Genomic DNA, 24,375 nt, shown 5'->3' with positions numbered 1-24,375 from the left:
TTAGGACTAGTATTCTAGAATTATCTCCAAAATATGAGACAGGAGTTCGGGACATTTACATCTCTATAGGAGAGTCTATGGAGAGAGAGACACGCTATGCTTTAAGGCAAAAGTGCTTTAGACAATTTAAGTAGGGAGGTTCTAGACCATATCAGGAAATGACAAACTGAAATGCAAAATATAATTTCTAACAGATAGGGTAACATAGGAACACGTTATGAAACAAATGCAAATAACTTTATGATTCAATGGTTGCGGGAGAAAGCATGGAAAATTAATTCACGCGCAAAGATATGTCTTTATTGAAGCAAAAGACAGAAAAATAGAAAGGTGCAGTTTCAGGAGATTCAGAGCAATATTTACCTAGACTGGTGTGAAAACCAAACCCTGGCCACGGGTCAGTTAAGGACAGGAAACCCTCAAGGAAGGATACCCCTCGAATGGACAGCAGGTGCAGAATGGACACCCAGGACAGGACAGGAAACCCTCAGATTAGGAATCAGGACAAGACCACCAGGATACGACCAGCACCCGCAGTTCGGAAGCAACGCCTGCGCTCCACCCTCTCTGCAGCTATCGATCAGGACCCCGATTGGGTCAGCGAATTCCCCAGCAAAGTGCTTCACCAGCACTTAAGGTTCAGTAAAACCCTCAGAGTCTATGGTCAAATTTCGGACAGAGAGCTCCGCAGCTCCTCTGTATCAAGTCACCTATTGAGTGCGTTGGGTCAGTGACAGGTCAGCTAAACCAGACAAGTCGGACAATTTCCCTAGGTGAACCCAGGGTAGATATACTGTTTTGGGACGGTGTACCACCCCCCAATGTTGCAAAGTGTCAGAATCCCTCAATTTGGATTGGTCCTAAGGTAGGGTCTGGGTAACACACCAATCAGAATAGACTATTTGGAGGCCTACTTTGCATCTCTGGGTACCGCCTAGCGAGATTGGGGTTCCCATGAGAAAGCCGCACAGAATACAATGAGAAGAACACATTTCGTTACAATAGAACATAATCATGATGCTTCGGCTGGGTGAAGGTGCTCTTTCCCAGGGTGGCTCTGGCATCAACCTTCTTTGGCCTGAGTTCAATGCCAATGGCTGCTTCTAGATTCTGCGCAGAAATACCCTCCAAGATGGACTCCCCAGCCCAGCACCCCTCCGAGTCGAGGATACATGAAAAGTAAGCGAAAACAAATTAAAACATAGAAGTGACGGTATGAAAAACACATCATGGGTTGTGTACTTTAAACTTATCATTATAAATTATATTATGCAGTTTAAGTGTTAGCAACATATACACACTCACAAGAGCATCACCACGTTATTCACGAAAGCTGTGTATTACGCATGCGCACCCTTTCCCACCAAACTTATAACTACGTCAGGTCACGTGAGTGTGACTGACGCATGCGCAGAAGCAGTTTTCCAAGCGACGGCCATGTTTTAGAGACATGGATTAGTTGTATTAGAAAACACATATGCAAGCTTCCTCTACTTCGTTCGAATATAAAAATAAAAGATTAGTAAGACGTACAATTTTTATTAATTGATTACACACGGGCGAGGTTCATGACTCGAGCAAGTCGCAATGCGAAGCTTGCTCTATCAGTATGATATGACTAATGCAGGTGAAGACAGGTCTTTGAGGTTTGTAAGACTTTTAAATGCTTCAATTGTTAATGTGGTGTTTCAGAAATAGAATTTCAGAAGGAGGCCACCTTAACATAAATATCCGATTAAGCGTCTTAGTACTGAAGGTAGGAGGTGATGCATGCATGGTGCACTGGGATCTATACGCATGCAGAGTTATCCAAAGTCGGTCCTGGAGGGCCAGATCCATGTCAGATTTTTAGCATGGCCACATTTAGATAAATTTATTTATCTTAAGAATCTGGCATGGATCTGACCCTCCAGCTCCGACTTTGGAGAACCCTGCGCAAGGCGAACAAGATGCTAAAAACTAGCATGTTAAGTGCTTTATGGATTGGCACAGCAGCTTATAACTGGTCCGCCTATGAATAGGTAGCTTAATTGAGGGATGCCGACACAGGCTAAAATAATCACTGCTCTTCTAGTTCCACAAAATAAGGGTTGTGCAGTTTAAAATACCTAGAGTCTGTCAGTCACAATTCAGTAATCTGAGATAGGCTGTAAATTTTCTAAGGCTCACGTTTACGTGTGACGCAGCCTCTGGAATTTATAGCACATTTACCCTACTCAAATGTGCTGTATCATCCAAGTTAAAATATGCATATACATTGCCATTTGAAAGATACTGGGAAAAATTGCAGCGATCTTTAAAGTATAATCCAAGATTCCTTATTACCGATACAGGGGGGATACCAAACCGAGTGTGCCAGAAACGTAATGCCCATCACAGAGTAATAGGCAACAAGAACCTGTCTTGCCTTCTTTAAACTTCAGGCATTCAAAGTGTATGACGTCAGTTCATCTAAAGTTTATTTTGCTGTATATAAACCTTAAAACTAGCAATTTACACTTTAGCATTAAAAAGAACCAACTTAAAAAACCAACAACAAAGAGTTGCACAGATACAATAACATCTTTTCAGATTCATATGAAATACTTGTTCTCGAATTTATTTTTATAGGACATTTCTGGTTTGAGGTTATGTAGTGTTGACAATAAAATGAAAAGTGCATTGACGTGTGACTAGATGAGCTGGTGCAAGAGCATGAATAATTGTCATTGGTTTCATATGAAAGGTTAACAATTAAATAGCGGAGCACTTCTAATGTATACGTATTGATTTTCTCTCTAAATGCTGTGGAATTAGAAAATAATGTTTCATATGACATTGGTTGTATCAACATAAACTAGGGGGCTTGAAGCATAAAGTGAGCAATACGTATACATTAGGAGAACTCCGTTATTTAATTGTTAACATGTGGTTTGGGTATGATCAACAATCTTCGCGGGTCTAGCTGGGACACATCGTGGCGACAGATGTGTCAATAGTGTTTAGAGCACCACTGTTGTCTGTACTACAATGCTCTGATGATAGGGATGTGCGACATTTGTACCACTGTTGCCTCTTTTTGTATATAAATCATATGAAAGGTTAGTTTGTGCCTTTTAGATGGTGAACTGTGCCACATCCAAATATCACCAATAAATATCTTTCAAAAAGGCTGCACAACTAACATGAAGTATGGTTCCATCCAAAAGGTAGTCTTGGAGAGTTCCGCTGTCACTGAAGCCATTTATTTATTTATTTATTTATGTTGCTTGAACTACAGACTACAAACAACTTCAAAACCCACTTTGTCTTTGGCTCCTACATTTTCCGGCTTACTAAACAGGTCAGGGTAACCTAGGTCCATGGCCCAGTGGCATATATATAATGTAATATAACAAAGACATTTTATGCCAGAAGTCGAGTCAAACAATAAGCAACTATTTCCCTATGTATTCTTGCACAGGATTCGCCCACAAACACATCACTAACAACAAGCATTGGCATAGCCAATAGGTCTCGCTTTTGGGACCTTATAAGTATTTAGTTATGCAGCACAATATCCTTAGTGCAACAACATCAACTGTTGCATGGCTAAACACTTATAAGGTCCCAAAGGCGAGACCTATTGGCTATGCCAATGCTTGTTCTTTTATATAGCTATATGGAAGAAATCATAATTTGCCCCTAAGTTGCAAAAGACAATAACAGGAAATGCCCTGTGGTTTGTAGCGCGTGTCATGCTCGTGTGCTCTGTTGCAGATGTACATCCTGAGGACATGACCGAAGCTGATATAATACCGGCCCCCTTCCATGATGTCCTTCTTTCTACAGACAGTAACAGAAAATAGCTACCTCATAACGCGCTCTGCACATACTATATTTTTAATACATGCAAAAGCTGTATATAGAACAATTCATATGACCTGAAAAGAGCTTAAAAATAGCTCTTGATATAGGCACTTTCTGAAAAACTTCACTTTTGTTTGAACTAACTTAAAATATCAAGTACGTTAATGCGTTTCAACGCCGAGAAAGAAGCCATTCTGACAATTATTCTCAGTGGCAGCCCATGAAATGTCAGATTTATTTCTGTAAAACAATGGACAATTAGCGCTGTAGAACACTCGTCCTGTAAAACACCTGCCTGACCGCTGAAGAGAGACAGTATACAGAGAGCATTGTGCTGATACAGCATGCCGCGAGGCCTAGTGTTTCCAAGGTCATGGCGACATTACATGAAGCCTCACAAACAATAGTGTTGGAATTAGTGCAATAACATTTTTGAAACAGAGCTGATGGTGCAAAGAAAACAAATGTTCAATGCATGATTTGTGGCGCGCTTCTTTGTACACCTTGAAGTCGGCCATTAGTGGGTGACGATGTTAATGCAGACAGTTTACATGGAGCTAAAATGCACGTTTAGTGGAAGTCCCTAGAATGTTAAAAAAAATATGTTGAATACTTTTTGCGTACAGCTTTTTATTCTGACGTGCAACGTAAAAAAATACAGATTAAAAACTATTAAATACAATAAACCATTTTTACTGCACGGTCAAATAGCTTTTGCTCTTCAGGATTCATCAACTGGCCGAGTTAAATTGACTTTGACCATCCTCGTGGTCTTTTCGCCGCCACGGAGGCCTGCCAGGTAGATCCGAGGCTTCGGCACGTTGGTTGAGCTGTCGCGTTTAGTCTGAGTGGCGTCCTCCTTTGGTAGGTACACTTGGGTTGCGTTGTCTCTTCTCATGTGGCTGGCAATAGTCTGCATTGAGTGGGTAACTTTCTTCCGCAAATTAGCCTACAGATAAATAAAAAAGTTAAATCCAGTACATGAAAATGCACTGATGAAACAAGTAAATATAAAAGCGAAACAAATATGGCTTAAGAACACAGCCTTTTTTTTTCTTGTTAGCCAGGCCAGGATCTGTGGGGATTATTTTAGCTGAGGCTAGTTGCCCAAAATCCAAGTGTAAGTTGTCCAGCTTCTTAAGAGAGCCAGTAGATTCGGTGGGTGCACCTGCACTCTTAAATCTTTGACTGCTATCATCAGCCATTTTTGAGACATGTGCTCCTAACGTTTGGTACCTTGGGTGACCTTCATAGGGCAGCAGCCTGTTCCGAGCACAGAAGAGCCCTCTGTTGCGGAACTCTATACCCGGGAGGGACACGTGCTGGACCGCGCAAAACAAACTCCTCTCCTTCACCTCTTGTTTTGAAGAGAGACCTCTTTTGGATCATCTCACTTTGGAAACCATCGATTCCTTGTCCCACCCTGACCTGTATCTGGCGTCCCTTCATCTACCGATACCAAAGGGGATGATGGACGGAGCATTTGAACAAAACAAACACTCACCCCCAGTCAACTGATCTGGGTTTAATCCATCACCATTCTTTAGCTCACTCCACCACCCCAGTTCAGACATGGCCATATGCAAATCAGTCTGACCCTGTGCCTCATGGGAACATTCCAGCCCGAACTGCCAAGCCATGTCTTTCCTGGACCGGAAAGAAGCATCCTGGGACCGGTTTCGGATTCATAATCCTCATCAGCCAGGCCATCTTGAACCCAGTGGTAGAGTGAGCAAGGGACCCACGTCTGGGTATACCCTGCCAACTTAGGGCGAACAAAACGATACCAAAGGGGATGATGGACGGAGCATTTGAGCAAATCAAACACTCACTCCTAGTCAGCTGATCTGGGTTTAATCCATCACCATTCTTTAGCTCACTCCACCACCCCAGTTCAGACATGTCCATATGCAAATCAGTCTGACCCTGTGTCTCATGGGAACAGTCCAACCCGAACTGCCAAGCCATGTCTTCCCTGGACCGGAAACAAGGATTCTGGGACCGGTTTCAGAATCATAATCCTCATCAGCCAGGCTATCATGAATCCAGTGGTAGAGTGAGCAAGGGACCCACGTCTGGGCATACCCTGCCAACTTAGGGCAAACAAAGAGGTACCAAAGGGGATGATGGACGGAGCATTTGAGCAAATCAAACACTCACCCCAGTCAACTGATCTGGGTTTAATCAATCACCATTCTTTAGCTCACTCCACCACCCCAGTTCAGACATGACCATATGCAAATCAGTCTGATCCTGTGCCTCATGGGAACAGTCCACCAGCCCGAACTGCCAAGCCATGTCTACCATGGACATAAAAACAAGCATCCTGAGACTGGTTTTAGATTCATAATCCTCATCAGCCAGGCTATCTTGAATCCAGTGGTAGAGTGAGCAAGGGATCCCCGTCTGGGCATACCCTGCCAACTTAGGGCAAACAAAGCGATACCAAAGGGGATGATGGACAGAGCATTTGCTTGAGAAAATCAAACACTCACCCCCAGTCAACTGATCTTGGTTTAATCCATCACCATTATTTAGCTCATTCCACCACCCCAGTTCAGACATGGCCATATACAAATCAGTCTGACCCACCACTGGAGTCAAGCTATCCTGGCTGATGATGGCTGATAGCCAGAAACCGGTCCTAGGATGCTTGATTCCGGTCCAGGAAAGACATGGCTTGGCAGTTCGGGCTGGACTGTTCCCCTGAGGCACAGGGTCAAGGCTGATTTGCATATGGTCATGTCTGAACTTGGGTGGTGTGGTGAGCAAAAAACAATGGATTTAGGCCCAGATCTCTGTACTGGGGTGAAGGTATGACATTGTTCTGCATTCTGTCTATCAACTGTTGTTTTTGCATTTGTCACCCCGAGTGGGACGGGTATGCTCAGACGTGAGTCCTGTGCTCTCCACACCACTGGAGTCAAGCTATCCTGGCTGATAACGGCTGATAGCCAGAAACCGGTCCTAGGATGCTTGATTCCGGTCCAGGGAAGACATGGCTTGGCAGTTCGGGCTGGACTGTTCCCATGAGGCAAATTTGCATATGGCCATGTCTGAACTGGGGTGGTTTGGTGAGCAAAGAAACTATGGATTTAGGCCCAGATCTCTATACTGGGGTGAATGTATGACATTGTTCTGCATTCTGTCCATCAATTGTTGTCTTGCATTTGTCCCATCATCTACCACCAGAGCCGAATGGCATCCTGTGATGAAGCTTTGTATTTAACAGAGAGGTTAGGCACCTTCCATAATTTTCTGTAGAAGAGAATTCCAGTTCATTTTGGAATTATGATTGTGAATTTAAAACCGGGCTATGGGTGGAATACTTCCCTGTAGTCTAAATTCAAACCCACTAAGTTTACCCCACTTGTGAAAAGGACTGCAGGAAAACTAGGACAAAGAGCAGACAAATCGTACCATACTTGATACATAGTAGCATGCTGTAAGGCCATGCAATCCCATTTTGTTTAGTAACCCTTACCCACTCGAGTAGTGTCATGCTTCATTATCGGGTTCACCCTGACTCCTACAGGTCAGGGTGGGCCCTACCAGTCATGCTAGCTAATTTATGATAAATCTTTAAGAGAATAGTGCCCAGTATATTGGGTAATGAGGTGGGATCCTTTTTTGTGGTTGTTACTACTTAGTTGGGAGGACGTATCCCTCCTTTTTCTTTTCCAGCACTGTGGAAGACCCTCTCTACCCTTCTGGCCGCTGGCCATTGTTTTGTAGTATCATGTAAGGCACCTTTGTTTAATTAAATGGGATCTGCAAACAAAGCCATACTATAAGAACTGAGCCTCATAAGTCTGTCACTATATAAGCATCTTGGGCTCCAATCCTATATTAGTTTCGTCTCCAGTGTGTATCATTGATATCGTCTAACCTGACTTCGCTTTGCTATAATCCATTATCATGTTCCATTTCCGAAGAGAAGTGGGTGGAACCTCAATAACTGGAAATGTCCCTGTGATAACAAATCTGCACAGTCAACCCTACATTTAGTACTTTTCTATAGATTTGATCTTGTATATATGAAACAACATTTAAAACCATTATTTTTAAGAGAAAATTTGTATGACTTTCAGGAGGCATTTTAGTATTTGTTTGACTTAAAAGATACCACTGTATGTTCTAATGTAGCAATGTTTTTTATTACTGTTTTACGTACAAGAAAAGCTTTGTCTTATCTGGAAACTGAATGTGCCTAGCTGTTATAACTTTATATTTCTATAGAAGAGGGCCAAGGCTATACATTTTGAAATCCATTTGTATTAATAGAGCTATACCCCAATAATGCACATAGCATGTTCATGTTGTGGTAGTACATTTAACCCATTTATTAACAAGAACATCTGTATGTATGTACTTTGGTCAATCCACTGTGGGATGCAGACATTTTGACATTGTTACTATACATCTATATCATGGGTACTCACAAACTTTCTCTTGGGGGGCCAAATTTACAGTGTGGTTTGTGTCCGAGGGCGGCACCGGTGGGAGCAGGGTCAGTGGCGGTGGGGGCGGGGCTAGAGCACCAAAAAAACTGTGACCATGAGGTTGAACACAGGTCCCTGCAGCGGACGCCTTCGTCCACTGAGCCACCAGACCCGGCATACACACATCTCTCCCTCTCTCTCTGTCTCTCTCTCGCTCGCTCTCTCTCTCTCTCTCTCTCTCTCTCTCTCTCTCCCCCTCTATCTCCCTCTCTCTCCCTCTGTCTCACTTTGACTGACTCACTCCCTCTCTCTCCCTCTCTCTGTGTCTCCCTCTCTCTCCTTCACTCTCCTTCCCTCTCCTCCCCTCCCGCCCCCTCGCACTCCCTCTCCCTCTCTCCCCCTCCCTCTCCCTTCCCTCTCTCCCTTCCCCCTCCCTCTCCCTCCGCTTCCCTCACTCCCCTTCCCTCACTCCCCTTCCCTCACCTCACTCCCTCCCCCTCACTCCCTTCCCTCACTCCCTTCCCTCACTCCCTTCCCTCACTCATCTTCCCTCACTCCTCTTCCCTCACTCCCCTTCCCTCACTCCCCTTCCCTCACTCCCTCCCCCTCACTCCCTTCCCTCACTCCCTTCCCTCACTCCCTTCCCTCACTCCTTCCCTCACTCCCCTTCCCTCACTCCTCTTCCCTCACTCCTCTTCCCTCACTCCCTCCCTCCTCCCTCCCCTCACTCCCTCCCTCCCCTTGACTCCCTCACTCCCCCTCCCTCATTCCCCTTCCCTCACTCCCCTTCCCTACCCCTTTCCCTCACTCCCCCTCCTTCACTCCCCTCCCTCACTCCCTCACTCCCTTTCCTTCACCTCCCTCCCTCCCCCTCCCTCACTCCCCTTCCCTCACTCCCTCCCTCCCCTTCCTTCACTCCCTCACCCCCTTCCTCACTCCCTCACCCCCTTCCCTCGCTCCCCTTCCTTCACTCCCTCACCCCCTTCCCTCACTCCCCTTCCTTCACTCCCTCACTCTCATTCCCTCACTCCTTCCCTTACTCCTGCCCTCACTCCCTCCCTCCCTCCCAATCCCTCACTCCCCTTCCCTCACTCCCCTCCCCTCACTCCCCTCCCCTCCGCTCACTCCCCTTCCCTCACTCCCTCACTCCCCTTCCCTCACTCCCTCCCATTCCCTCACTCCCTCCCCTTCCCACACTCCCCTTCCCTCACTCACTCCCCTTCCCTCACTCCCCTTCCCTCACTCCCTCCCCTTCCCTCACTCCCTCCCCTTCCCTCACTCCCCTTCCTTCACTCCCTCACTCTCCTTCCCTCACTCACTTCCCTCACTAACTTCCCTCACTCCCCTTCCTTCACTCCCCTTCCCTCACTCCCCTTCCCTCCCTCCCACTTTGACTGACTCACTCCCTCTCTCTCCCTCACTCTGACTGCTTGTCTCTCACTCTCTCTGTGTCTCCCTCCCTCTCCTTTCCTCTCCTTCACTCTCCTTCACTCTCCTTCCCTCTCCTCCCCTCCTGCCCCCTCGCACTCCCTCTCCCTCTCTCCCCCCTCCCTCTCCCCTTCCCTCTCTCCCTTTCCCCCTCCCCCTCCCTCTCTCCCCTTCCCTCTCCCCTCCCTCACTCCCCTTCCCTCACTCCCTTTCCCTCACTCCCTTTCCCTCACTCCCCTTCCCTCACTCACTCCCTCACACTCTTCCTCACTCCCTCCCCTCTCCCGCACTCCCTTCCCTCACTCCCTCCCTCACTCCTTCCCTCACTCCCCTTCCCTCACTCCCCTTCCTTCCCTCACTCCCTCCCTCCCCTCACTCCCTCCCTCCCCCTCCCTCACTCCCCTTCCCTCACCCCCCTTTCCCTCACTCCCCCTCCCTCCCTCACTCCCACTCCCTCACTCACTCCCTTCCTTCACTCCCTCACCCCCTTCCCTCACTCCCCTTCCTTCACTCCCTCACCCCCTTCCCTCACTCCCCTTCCTTCACTCCCTCACTCTCCTTCCCTCACTCCTTCCCTTACTCCTGCCCTCACTCCCCTTCCCTCACTCCCCTTCCCTCGCTCCCTCCCTCCCCTTCCTTCACTCCCTCACTCCCCTTCCCTCACTCCCTCCCCTTCCTCTCTCCCCTTCCCTCGCTCCCTCCCTCCCCTTCCTTCACTCCCTCACTCTCCTTCCCTCACTCCCACCCTCACTTCTGTCACTCACTTCCCTCACTCCCCTTCCTTCACTCCCCTTCCCTCACTCCCCTTCCCTCCCTCCCTCACTCCCATTCCCTCACTCTCTACCTCACTCCCCTTCCTTCACTCCCCTTCCTTCACTCCCTCCCCTCCCCTTCCCTCACTCCCCTTCCTTCACTCCCCTTCCTTCACTCCCTCACTCTCCTTCCCTCACTCCCGCCCTCACTCCCCTTCCTCACTCCCCTTCCCTCCCTCACTACCATTCCCTCACTCCCTCCCTCACGCCCCTTCACTCACTCCCTTCCCTCACTCCCCTTCCCTCACTCCCTTCCCTCACTCCCCTTCCCTCACTCCCCTTCCCTCACTCCCATTCCCTCACTCCCATTCCCTCACTCCCATTCCCTCACTCCCATTCCCTCACTCCCATTCCCTCACTCCCCTTCCCTCACTCCCCTTCCTTCACTCCCTCACCCTCCTTCCCTCACTCCCTCCCCTTCCCTCACTCCCTCCCCTTCCCTCACTCACTCCCTCACTCCCCTTCCCTCACTCCCATTCCCTCACTCCCATTCCCTCACTCCCATTCCCTCACTCCCATTCCCTCACTCCCATTCCCTCACTCCCATTCCTTCACCCCCTTTCCTTCACTCCCTTTCCTTCACTCCCTCACACTCCTTCCCTCACTCCCCTTCCCTCACTCCCATTCCCTCACTCCCATTCCCTCACTCCTTCCCTCACTCCCCTTCCCTCATTCCCTCACTCCCCTTCCCTCATTCCCTCCCTCACTCCCCTTCCCTCATTCCATCTCCTCACTCCCCTTCCCTCACTCCCTCACTCCCTCTCTCCCTTCACTCCCCCTCTCCTTCCCTCACTCCCCTTCCCTCACTCCCCTTCCCTCACTCCCCTTCCCTCACTCCCTCAGTTTCCTTCCCTCACTCCCTCCCCATCCCTCACTCCCCTTCCCTCACTCCGTCTCCCTTACTCCGCCTCCCTTACTCCGTCTCCCTCTGTCTCCATTTATCGGTCTCCAGTCCCTCTCTTTCCCTCCCTCTGTCTTCCTCTGTCTCCCTCTGTCTCCTTCCCTCTACCTTCATCTCCCTCTGTCATCTCACCCTGCCTGTGTGTCAGAGACACTGTTTAAAAATGTTTTTTAAACATGGGTACGATGTCACAAGGTCCGCGGGCCGCCACGAAGGCTTGCCGGGCCCGCTGGCGGCCCGCGGCTGTACTAGGAGTACCCGTGCTCTATATCAATGTAATGATGCGATTTGTTTGTGATGCAATGTAGTTTTAATGATTATAATTCAATTATGTTTTTTCATTTTATAATAAGGTGATATGATGCTTTTATGATTTATTTTTGCTATAAACTGAATAATGTTTGAACTGACTTGCTGTGGATGTGTCGGAATGAATGCCTTAACGGCTTTCTCCTGCTGACAAGGGTTGCCAGTGAGGGACACCCAATGGGAGGAGAACTGTCAGAAGGGGTAGGCCACAAAGGGGGAATCGTCTAGCAATAAACCAGGGCCACAAAAAAACAGACGATCTGGGATCTGGTGCTGAAACCTCTGCACGTCAGAGTGGGTGAGGGTTTCAAAGGATGCAAGATGCATGTCGCTTAATTTGCTGTGCCTAGAAGCTTCACCAGTGTGAGTGTTTTGACTCTTTAGGTCGAGCCTGAGCCAGCGCGCAAGCGCTGCTCTGGCGATCTCGGAGGAGAAGCCCAGCCCATATTTTCATTGGCTTGTGTCTTTGTACTTCATAAATACTGCCTTCGGATTCGTTGAAAGGCTTGTTAGTCCATCCTTAGTACGGCCATGCCGTCATTTGTATCGTCACATGGATACGGGGCCCTTTACTTGATTGTTACACGGTAAGTGTACTTTTTTTCTTTATTGAGCCGAGACAACGGCGGCCAGCCACTTGTTTGCACTGCCTTAGGTCTTGCATTTAAATGCGAGACCTATTGCATTGCAAATATTTTTTTTTAAAGGAAAGACAATGAGAAACCTGTGGAAGCAGCGGCTGTCTGTAAAGTGTTGTCGAATTTGTGGTTTGCTTAAACATGGAAACAATCCACCTTTTGACGTGCGTGGTTGTACGTTTGAGTGTTTTCTTCATTTTTTTAAAATACCTACTTTTTGTGGGGATTAATTGTCCTGTACACACGCGAGGTGCGAGTGGATGAATGATTTTCGGCATTCGTAATGCGGAGTAGTTGAGAGGACGCACACTCCTGTAAGGTTTTTTTGGGTTGTACATTTTATAGCTTCAGTGGATAGGTTCCTATGTCCTCTAACTTAGTACTATCATTGGTGTTGTATGTGCTGCATGTTAGAAATGTCCTGTCAGGGAGAATGTCACGCGTCCCTCCTCCATTTCTGTTTATTTCATTAGTGCTCCTTATTTTCTGTTCACGTTTTCTGAGGGACAAACACCGCCTCAGCTCACAGCAGGCCTTTCTGAGCTGAGGTTGCGCATCATACTGACAATGACAAGAGTTGTCATGCTTTTTTTTCCACTCCAGTAGACTGATTTTCAAAAGAGAAAATGTGAACAGGATGGGAAGTGGTCGAAGTGGGGAGATGGCACAGCGTGAGGTGCCCAGACAGACACGTACCGTGCCTTATTAGAGACACACAGACGGATCCTGGCACGGCAAAGGACACAGACTACTCCTAGTCAGCACACACTAATAGTCTTGTGCGTGTTTATTCCCAACAGATATTCACAGGAGGCTCTTGCAATGGGACAACTCGAAATTTCAAACTGGGAGTCTCACCTTTATTATTGTATATTTTTGCACCTACAAATATAAGTCTGCGCTGTAACATAAATGCTGCCATGTCTTTGTCGCTAGTGCACCTGAATACCATGCCTTTGATCATCTGCTTTTAATTACATTTCAACTCGGCCACAATGGAGAACTATGGTGATGGTAACAAACCACTTTCGGTGCCTCCCATCCCACCTTCTCGCACGTGCTGCATGCTGTGATACCCCTTTTCCATACCAGGGTATCCCACTCTGTCTGCAGGAGTAAGAGCAAGGCTGATAACCTATGCTGTCGGAGAGATTTGGGAAGGAAACACATGGTGCCCCTGCTGGCCCCCGAGCATTGCTGCTTTCCTACTTGAGTTCATGCAGCTCTCTCTGGCACTGTCTGCAAAAGCAACATGCTGCGCCTGAAGAACAAAAAAAATTGGCAAATCGGTGAATGGCAAATTAAAGTTTTACAACTCGCGTGTTCTTCTAGATAACGTTAGTGTGAAGCTGGCCACACCGTACGCAGGGCGACACGGAGGGCACAACATCCCTGTGGTGCTCTCCAGGTAGTCAGGATGGTAGCTGTCCACATTGGGCCACCATAGGGAAGGAGGGCTTTCTACCATCTAGTTATTGCCCTGTACGTCTAAAGGGGAGGGATAAGGCCAACGTGGATCTTCTAACGGATCTCATTTTAAGGTCGATCCTCGGCAGTGTATGCGCTGCTCTGCGAGCCAATGCTGTATTGGAGTATGTACTTGAAGCACGGCCCACTCTCCGCGCATATATGTCATTGGCTTGTGTCATTGTCCTTCTTAAATGCTGGCTTGTAATTTGTTATTAGGCTTGTTAGTCCCTCCTTAGTACCGCATTGTCTTCATTTGTAACCTCCCATGAGGACTGGCCCTTTTACTTAGGTTGTTACACGGTACCTCTTCTTTAGTCTGTAAGCACTATTTTTTTAATGAGTTTCTCTTACTGCAGGAGGATCTCTCATACACAGTTGCGACTACTGGCTTGTGTATTTAACTCGTAGAAAACGAGGATCCCTTCAGGGGCCATGGGAGACAGAAGGGGCTACTCAGCGATGCCTTCAAGCATTTGGAATGCAATAGGTCTTGCATTTGCGAGAGTTTAAGCTATTGGCATTGCAAATGACAATGCCTTTTATTTATGTTTCAAAAACCAAAACATAAATAGAAGGCATTGTCATTTACAATGCCAATAGCTCAAACTCGCATAAATGCGAGACCTATTGCTTTACAGATGCTTGTTTTTTAAAGCAGTAATCCCATGTTCTAGTCAACGTTCATCACCTCTGTTTCAAAGTTTAGGCTTAGTTTGCAATGGTCTCCCACAAGGACAGCATTTTGTTGGACTTGGCCCTTTTTGCAGGGTCATCCCTGAACTTCTTGCCTTCCTCCTTGCCTTTTTTCTGACCTGATGTTGGTGGTTTTAGGACTCTGGGCATTTTAGCACTGCTGTCCAGTGTACAGTGCTTGTGCTCTCTGTGATAAACATGGTAAGATTGGTCTACACCTGTTTAGCTTATTTCATTTACCTGTCAGTCCCTTGTAAAGTGGTATCTCAGAAACCCAGGGCTGGTAAGTTAAATGCTACTGATGGGCTTGCACCGCTGATTGCGCCACCCACCAAAGTAGCCTTTCAAACCTGTCTCAAACCTCTGCCATTGCAGGGCCTGTGCGCTCAGTGTTACTGCCACTGTGACGTGGCACCTAAAGTGTGTGCCATGTCTGTGACACCCCCCTTTTACTACATGTCAGTCATCCCTAAGGTAGGCCCTAGCTATCCCTATGGGCAGGGTGTATTGTAGGTAAAAGGTAGGACATGTACCTTAAGTGTGTGACAAGTCGTGGTAGTGACAACCGGCCATTTTGGTTTCTCACTGCTGTGAGGCTGCCCTGTCATAGGAATGCATTGGGGATTCCCTGATAAGTGTTTCAGTGGTAATTCCTGTTATGCGAGGCGCAGCGTGGTGAAGTCCGGTAGGGTTGGAATAGTAATAATAAATGCTGCGCAATGATGTGCGCAGATTTATTATCACTATTTAGAAATGCCACTTCTAGAAGTTAGCATTTCTGTGTGCTATGTGTCTGCCTGCCTGATGTGGATTGCATGTCAGTCTTAGGAGAGGCAGGGGCTGGTGAGGTGTGTGTGGCTCCAGGGAGGGCAGGGTGAGTCAGCTCTAGGCTGAATGGGAAATCTGCATTTGGAGTAGTTGAAGGAGTAGTCCCCTGCCTGGGTGAATGCTGGCTCCACCCCTCTGTGGTGTGTCTGATCACTTATTCCCCACCTGACAAAGGGGAAGAGGAGCCCTGTCAACAAAGTGCTCCAAAACCCACCCAGAACCAGTTCAGGCGAGTTCAAGCAAGCCCTGGGCCTGGGCAGACAAAGCAAATGGTGTATAAATATTGGGGCTGTGACCCCAATAAAATGTTGTGCTGTTCCTGTGCTTGCTTAGAAGTGCTGCTGCTGGGCCCCAGGAGGAACTGCCACGAGGGACTGCATGCTAGCTGGAGGGCCCTGTGTGCTGGCCTGCCTGGGCCCAGCTGAGCCCCTTGAACCTTTAAGAACTCTAGTGCCTCGTGAGTGGTATATCTTTTGCCAGGAGAAGCGGAGCGTGCATGCTCTGCAGCGCTGTGCTGCCAGAGCAACCTAAGGGAATCCCGGCGTGGGGATTCCCCCTGCACGGCACAGGAATCAAGCAGGAGCCCACCCCGTATTGAGGGTGCTTTAGAGGAGCGGTAGCCCACCCCGCTTTCATGCCCGATTAAGCGGGAGACCACCCCACATTGGAGTTTGAAGTATTGAAGAGCGGGAGCCTACCCGCTGTGGTATGCTACGGTTAACAGGTGCCCACCCCGCATTGGTGGTCGTGAAAAGCAGGTGCTCACCCCACATTTGTTGTCTGTTTTAAGGCGGGAGCCTTCCCCGCACTTTGCCCCAAAGAGGAGCCACCGAGAAAAGGAGCTGCCACCGCTGTGAGCGGCGACCCGGAAGCCAGGCAAGCTGCCTGACTGTGGGCGGGGCGGGAAACCGACGCGGACGACCGGCAGAGGAAGAGGCAGCGCGATGCAGGCAGGACTCCCGTGTTGGTGAGGAGAGCCCCGCGTGCAGCCCGGAGCCTCACGGACTCCACGAGGCGTTGTGGGTGCCGGGAGCGGCACCAGAGGAAACCGGAGGAGGCCGAGAAAGCTCCAAAGAGCCCCGGTGAGTGGGGGCTGAGACGTGAGCTATTGGGGGGGTTGGTCGAGGCACATTGTCGGTGCATTCCCCCTTGTGGTCGGGATTCCAAGAAGGAGCCCGGTGAGCGGGGTTCCTCAGGCACCAGTGGTGCCCGTTTTAATTTCTTTTGGGAGTTTAAGCCCAGCATAGAAGCCCCGGCGAAGGTGGCTAAGGAGGCACAGTTGGTGCCAGGGCTGTTTAGTCTTCACAGATGCGCTGCAGTTGCGGGCAGCTGCAACGTTGGGGCAATATTGTTTTTAGAGTTCCAGTGGTGCCAGTGCTCCTTCTACATCAGCTGAACCGCGAGAGCGAAGGCAGCTGCACCAACGGGGGCATCTTATTTTTAAAGCCAGGAAGGGGTGAGATGCACCCCACGCCCCCAGAGCATTGCGCACTGTGATTTCGCTGCATTGGCAGCTACGCCCTGACTTTCTGGACAAAGGGCATTGGAGCCCCAGTGAAAGGCCAGTTGGCCTGGGGTCATTTCAGTGTGCCGGCTAAGGTGCTGTGTGCACTTTTGCAGTGTTACTGTGGTGCACGGTTTATGCCTAATGTGATGCCTACTGCATAATGTGTTTGTGCCTACTGAGATGCCTAATGCGTTTATGCTATGATGTTTTGGGATGATGCCTCATGCTAAGGTGATACAATGCGGAGTACAGCATTTTGCCAGTAGTTTCTGGTTGTGTTTTACATTTGTTACTAGTTCTTTTTACAGTGTCCCGATTGACTCTGACATGTGAATATAATCCCCTGTAAATATTGCCTAGTGCCAGTTGGCACAGTGTATATTGTGTGATTTTGCTCTAAAGTGTTTTGGATAATACAAAGGCTGGTTTTTTTTTTATATAACCTTGTGTGGAGTTTTGTTTGTGGTGTGCCTAGTGTGTTGCTGCTCTGTGTGTGTGTTGCGCAAACACTTTACACATTGCCCTTGGGATAAGCCTGACTGCTCGTGCCAAGCTACCAATGGGGTGAGCAGAGGTTATCTTCAGCGTGTAACTCCCTTGCTCTGACTAGAGTGGTGGTTTCTGCCTGGCTTAGGCGCATGCCCTAGCCAACCAGAAATCCAATTTGCTATATTTTTTTATAGACAATTTTTTTGTTTTATTAATGTTAACAACAATAAAACAGTTGCTCTTCTAAGTTATACACCATATGCACAGTGCAACCCAATTCCCAACCCCCGCCCCTCCTCCACATCTTCACTCACAAGCAGGCACTCAGGTCTGAACAATCCTAGTCTCAACCATACAGGCTGTGTGTGTGTCCAGCATTTCCGCCAAATGTTCTCATATTTACGGGGACAACCTCGAGGTGCATATATTTTTTTCTTCTATTTTGTCACACCAGTCCATGCCATTTGTACATGTTGTTATATATGGGGCAGCCGATGAGTTCCACCGCCTGGCTATGTACCTTTTGGGCACCACAGTGACTATTCCCACCAAGGTCCTATCTGCCCTGGGCCCCCCCCTCCTCCCTCCATGTTTTCCAATGTGCCCAGCAGCGCAATCCTACGGTGTACCTCAATGTTTCCATACCACATTAGAGAGGGTGGCCATGACGGTGTTCCTGGACGTGTGTATAACTGGATATGGCCATACCATAGGGTGGAAATCCCCAAAGGGATCCTGGCACCAGTTACAGGCAGGCGAGGTGTCGTTATTGGTCTTCCAAAACCTGGAGGGGTATAGGTATGCCTGATGAAGGTATTTGAATTCCACCAGCAGGAGCTGTGCTGCTATTGCCAGGACATGAAGTGCCATGCATGCATCGGGCCAGTCAGGTTCGTCCAGTGTTTCCATCTACCGCTCCTACTTCTGCCTCAGGGGCCCCAACAGCTCAGGGGAATTCGATACTAGGGTTTTATATAGCTGTGAGATCCCACCTCTTCCCAGGGAACTCATTAGCAAACCCTTCTCGAGTGGATTATTCTCGGAGACGTCTTATACAGTTCTCTGATACTCGTATAACACATGGCGAGGATGTAGGTACCAGAAAAATTGGGAATCGGGCATTTGGAAGTCTTTGTGCACGCTTTGAAAGGTCTTGATATGATCTTGCTCCCATACGTCCCCCAACTTCGTTATCCCTATCCAGTCCCATCTTTTGAAAAGCCTTCTAAGTTTGATACTTGTGCCAGCCATCAGTCTTCCCATTAAGAGGTTTCACGTGTAAGTGTTCAGTATCAGCCTATCCATTTCAGCACAGCTCTCTAGATCCGTAATACCACTTGGGTCAACTCTGGGAGGGAGGCCGGAATTGGTGCTCTATAAATGATACTTGGTAGTTCGAGAATAGACAGCTCCCCCTTGTATGCAGGATCTCCCCACCCTCATTCATCCAATCATTTATGGTCAGCAATTGGGCTGCCCATTAATAAAGGCAAATGTCTGCCATGGCAAGTTTGCCATCGTACACTGACCAGATGCACTTCCCAGAAGCCACTCTGGGGGTTTACATGGCTGTATAAAGCTACGTCTCATGTCCGGCCACTGTGCCTAACTAGGCCTGTGGGATTTAGAGGGGGTAGTTTTGGAAGTACAAAAACCTTGTGAGTACCATCATTTTAAAAAGGGTTATCCTACCCATAAGATTGAGGGGAAGCTAATCCCATTTCGCCATGTCCTCTCAGGCCCTCTGCACCAGGGTACAGCGGTTGAGGCTCCAGGTAAGGCCCGATTCCCAGGAGATATGAATTACAAAAGACAGGAAACTAAGGCAGCATATCAGTAGCTGGGGGTGCCAAATTTCATTTTGGCGGTCGCCCCTAATGGGCACCAAGATGGACTTGCCCCAGTTAACCCTCAGCCCAGAGGCTGCCCCAAAGGAGTCAAAGATGTGAATCAGTTGAGGCCCTGTTTCTGCAGGGCAGGAGAGAAACAGCAATACGTCATTGGCTTTTAGGACTATTCGATCCTCCTTTGCCAGTCACCAATCAAAGCCACACACCATCGCATCACACCAGATCCAGGCCACCAAGGGCTTGATAGCCAATGAATAAAGGAGGGGTGAGAGGGGTCATCCCTGTTTGGTGCCCCTCCTGATGGGGAACCTGGAAGACAAAACTCCACAAATATGCACCCGAGCCAGCGGAGTCGCATAGCGGACACTGACGTAGGCTCAGTATTTGACCCAAACCCAATCTTATTAAGGGGTTTGAACTAGGTTTATGGTGTCAAAAGCCTTCTTACAATCTATCAATAGAAAGGCAATCGGGCCCCCTAGGCCTTTAATGGGGGCCAGCGCCTGATGCACCCTCTGGATACAGTGTCTGGTGCTGCGACGTGGTAGAAAGCGGTGTGAACCAGCTAGAGTATGACCTTTTAGTAGGCGACTGGCTTGGTGTTTTGCATAAAGTTTGACCTACGTATTAATGAGGGAGATAGGCTAATATGATGCACATTGGATCTGTGGGAGGGCCGGTTTGGGTAGGATGACCAGCTTTGCCAGGTCTATGTCTGGGGGAAAAAAACACTTGATGCTTGCTTCAGTAAATATGTTCAGAAGGGGTGGGAGGAAGTCCGTCCGTAGCTTCCAGTAGTATTCCACCAGGTAACCATATGGTCCCGGCGTCTACCTAAAGTTTAAATCTGCCAAGACGTCACTCAGTTCCTCAAGTGTTATCGCTTGTTCTATGGCTGTTCTGTCTGCAGCAGTCATGTGATACATCGGGATGTCTGCGATCAGGGGTGCCGACAATTTGCGATTCACAAGCGCCTTGGCTGTATATAGAGCTTCATAGTAATGAGCGATTGCAGCTGCGATACCCTGTGATTCCTTAACCCCCTGCTCCTCCCCTCCTCAATTTTGGGTTCTACTCTAACCTCTGTGTCTTTTGTGGCCAACCAGTGTAAAAGGTTGCTTGATTTGTCCCCCCACTTGTAAATTCTTCTTGTGGAGGCCATCCAACACATGCAGGCTTCCTAAGGCACAACTGCCGCATAGTTGTTCTGTCTACCTCAAACTGGTGTGTTATCAGTTCTGTCAGCATACTCAGGATCCCCCGCTCCTGTGTCATTATTAACACCTCTAGTGCCGTAATATGGTTCATTTTTCACGGTCCATCCCCCTTACATAGGAGCAGGCAATACCCCTCATAGTGGCTTTGCACCATTCCCCAACACCATCCTGGCCGAATCCATAGTACACTGATTTAGGTTCAGAAAGGTTCTCCTCTCCTCCGCCAGATATTCCGCCCCGTATTCGTCAGATAGGAACCAGGCATTAAGATGCCCTACGGGGTGATTCACTGTATATGGGGTACCAAATGGAGTCATCACTGGGGCATGGTTTGAAATCCCACAGGGGAGTATATGAGATCTTGTAGTGTGTAAAAGGTCAGAAGCCGGTGGGGACAGAATCAGTGTGGGAGAGCGAGCAATGTGCTGCTGAGGCGTGGGTGTATTCTTGCCTTCCCGGATTCCAGATGCGCCACAAGTCACTGAGTCCCAGTCCCATCGACCACTTGTAAGTCCCTTTACCTGCTTCAAAGGCCCCCCGAGATCTATACCATTCTTGCCGATCCATGACATTGTTGAAGTCCCCCCACGATTGTCACCCCGCGGGAGCAGAGCAGCTATCAGGTCCCTAAGGGTTGCCAGGATGGATTGATGTGTGACTGGGGGAACAGGTGCATTGATTATATAGGGTTCCTTCCATGGAGCCCTCAAGGAATACGTATGAAAACAGACATGAAAGGACACACACAATATTTGGCCCACACCATCATCCATCTGAAGAGCCTAGCTTCAGCGTGTCTTCTTTGACTATTACTGCATTGTTTGCTCCTGAAAGTATATTAGCCTCTACAATTTCAATTTGTCTGTATTTCCTGTTAAATTATTAGGAACATGACCCCATTTCGTCGAAATCAAGATATTTGCAAGTGCCTTCTATAGTGCATATAAAGATTAAACTGAGTATACACAGATTTCTATAGAGGTTTTTTTAAATGATCCCCTTGTATGGTTCGACTTTACTCAAAAGGGAGTTATCTGCTAGAATTAATGGGGCATTTATTATTTTATTTATTTGTGTATTTTGTAAAGCGCGCAGCTGCCCCAACGGGGCGTCCCGGCGCTGATGAATCTGGAAGCAGTGGGCTTATGAAACAGGTTATAGATCAAAAAGATGGGTTTTGAGGGCCTTGCGGAATAGAGATTCAGTTTGACAGGCTCGGAGGGACAAAGGGAGCTTATTCCATTGCTGAGAGGCGCAAACTTCAAAAGTTTTCCCTCCCTTTCGGGTTCTCTTAAACCTAGGAGTGACTAGGAGAAGCTGGGAGTTTGAGCGCAGTGATCTGGTGTTGTGATAAGGACGTAAGCAGGTTTTAAGATAAGCCGGGCCTATGCCCTGCGTAGCCCTGTAGGCCAATGTCATGGTTTTAAATTGGCATCTTTTGCTTATGGGCAGCCAGTGCAGTTTACGGAGATGCGAAGTAATATGATGTCTGGGAAGAATACCCTCCACCAAACGAGCTGCCGCATTCTGGACCGTCTGAAGTCTGTTGCACAGACCGGCCGTAATGCCTACATACAGTGCATTGGCGTAATCGAGATGGGAGGTTATCAGGGCGTGAACCACTGTTTTTCGACAGTCAGTGGGAAGATAAGTAATGAGTCTTTTTATTGTTCTGATCTTTGCAAAACAGGATCCTGCTACAGTTTGCACCTGGACTTTGAAAGTAAGCTGATTATCCCAGCGAACCCCGAGGTTCCGTACTGAGTCTTTTGGTACAGGGGCTTGACTCAGGTCGTCCGGCCACCACAGATTGGATGACAATGGGGATGGTGTGTTAAAAAACAGAACCTCCGTTTTCCCCGCATTAAGCTTGAGGGAATTTGAGTCCATCCATCTAGATATGTTCCTGAGGTAGGTTTTCATTAGATCGAATGCCTTGGCAGTGGGCTCTTCGAAGTTAAAAAGGAGCTGGATATCATCCGCATAGGAAGTGGTTTTAACTCCAGCCTGAGCAATCATTTCAGCCAACGGGGTGAAATAGACATTAAAGAGGAGCGGGCTTAAGGAAGAGCCCTGAGGAACTCCCCACTTGAGTGGTCTGGCAAGGGATATATAAGGGGGGAGTATAAACCTGCTGAGTGCGTTCTGATAAATAGAAGCGATCCACTTCAGCGCAGTACCCCCTATTCCCAAAGTAGCCAGTCTTTTCAGCAGGATCTTATGAGAGACGGTGTCGAATGCTGCTGAAAGATCAAGCAGCACCAACACCGCCCTCGATCCCTGATCCAGTGTCCATCTCACAGAGTCAGCCATTTCGATCAGTGCCGACTCCGTGCTGTGACCAGACCGGAAGCCATGCTGAGTCTCATGCAGGAGTCTGTGAAATTAATTGGGGGGCACTACCAACCAGAATATAAGATCCTTAAGTATTTGCCCGGCGGTGTCGCCTCTTGAACCCACAAAGAAGTTAAACTATTGAAGAGGCAGGCGCTGGAGACTGGAAGGCAGGAAACAAGGTTTTTATTCTCTCCGGAGGAGAACACAACAAAACGGACAGAAGGTATCGTTCTGAGGTGCTCTAACTGCATCCCTGAGGCCTGGCCTCTTATACACACGATTATCTGTTTATTGCATGTAATACATTCTCGTCGATACTTTGATGTACGGAAAGACATCCTCAGAATCCCCCCCTTCCCAGCCCGTTCCCACGCAAGGTTACAGTGGAAGTCCCCGCCCCGTTCACAACAGGTGATGATCATCGCGCAGCTGGATATTCCGCCGATTCACGGTGTGTGTGGGGTTCGATCGGATCTCGTGGGGTGGGGGGGCTTTGATCATCTCGGGGGTCCTTTGAGGAGGGAAGCTTTCTATTGTACGGGGAGGGGCAAGGGATTGGTATCGGCAGAGCTGGGTGTCGGCCTGGGAACGGGCACACGGAAAAAAGGGGTTTGCATCAAAGGGCCGGGGATCGTAAATGGGAAGAAGGGAGGTGTTGCGCTGGGAACAAGACGAGGGCCTGGGGCAGGGCAGCGCCGAAGAGGGGTTTTATGATTCGCGGCAGGTGCAGGCAGGGGGGTTGTCAGCGAAGCTAGGAGGGAGAGAGAGAGGCGCGCTGGCTCTCGGCGAGAGCAGGGAAGCCATGGTGCCCAAAATGGCGGCTGTTTTACGCGCACAAAAGGTTTAAGGAGAGCAAGAGGGCGCCGATAATGTTGACGGTTTCAGCCCAACTTTCAACAGTCCCCCCTTTTCAACATATCTAGCCACCTTGCTTTACTCAATGTCAATTTTCATCAAATTCCTAACTTCGGTATCATACAATGCTCTCATATGTTCGCTTCCAATGTCCATAGTTTTGGGAAAAATACAACTCGCACATAAAGAACATATAGGTGGCAAACATTGAATTCCTAAGCATAGGCCACATATTATAACTACGGGAATCAGGATAATGGTGAGCAGTCTCCAGCCCCAGCTTTTGACGGTGTCCCAGAACCAACCACCAAGCGACCATTCTTCTTGCTCTTGGTGAACTTCCGAAGAGAGTCTGTGAAGATGTTCGATGGCTTTGTACACTGAGGGTGAGTTGTCCGGTATGTATGTACAACAGCTGGACCCAATAATGCGGCATGCTCCTCCACGGTCCGCCAGAACCACATCTAGAACGAGGCGGTTCTGAAGAGCCACCAAACGGACCGCTTGGAGTTCGGCAGTGTTGTTGGCAAAGATGCCCGCTGTGATGTTCATGGTTGTCTCGACTGCCTGAGTCAAATGTCGGATGGCACGGCTGTTTGCCATCGGGCCCCAGAGGGGGACGAGTCCTTTCATAGCATCGAGGAACTGCGCCCCTGTTGAGTCGGCTTGCTCAACGTCTTTGGCTCGTTTTTGCCTGTGGTGATTCGCTGGGGCCACATAAGTTGGAGGAAGGACGAAGGAGATGTAGCAAGTGCCCCCCCAACCTTTGGG

At 48.5% G+C, this 24,375-nt stretch overlaps 1 protein-coding gene across 1 annotated transcript in view; it reads right to left on the bottom strand.

Annotated features, from left to right (window-relative positions):
- Positions 1-4,438: 4,438 nt before the first annotated feature.
- Positions 4,439-24,375, bottom strand: part of CFAP206 (cilia and flagella associated protein 206) — a 603,144-nt gene continuing 583,207 nt past the window's right edge. Inside the window, exon 13 of the mRNA XM_078648188.1 lies at positions 4,439-4,777. Coding sequence (XP_078504314.1) covers positions 4,550-4,777 — 228 coding nt within the window. The 3' untranslated portion in view covers positions 4,439-4,549. The remainder of the gene's footprint in view (positions 4,778-24,375) is intronic.

Source organism: Lissotriton helveticus, chromosome 6, assembly GCF_964261635.1.
Source record: "Lissotriton helveticus chromosome 6, aLisHel1.1, whole genome shotgun sequence".
Classification (NCBI taxonomy): domain Eukaryota; kingdom Metazoa; phylum Chordata; class Amphibia; order Caudata; family Salamandridae; genus Lissotriton; species Lissotriton helveticus.
This window is presented reverse-complemented; position numbering and strand designations above follow the sequence as displayed.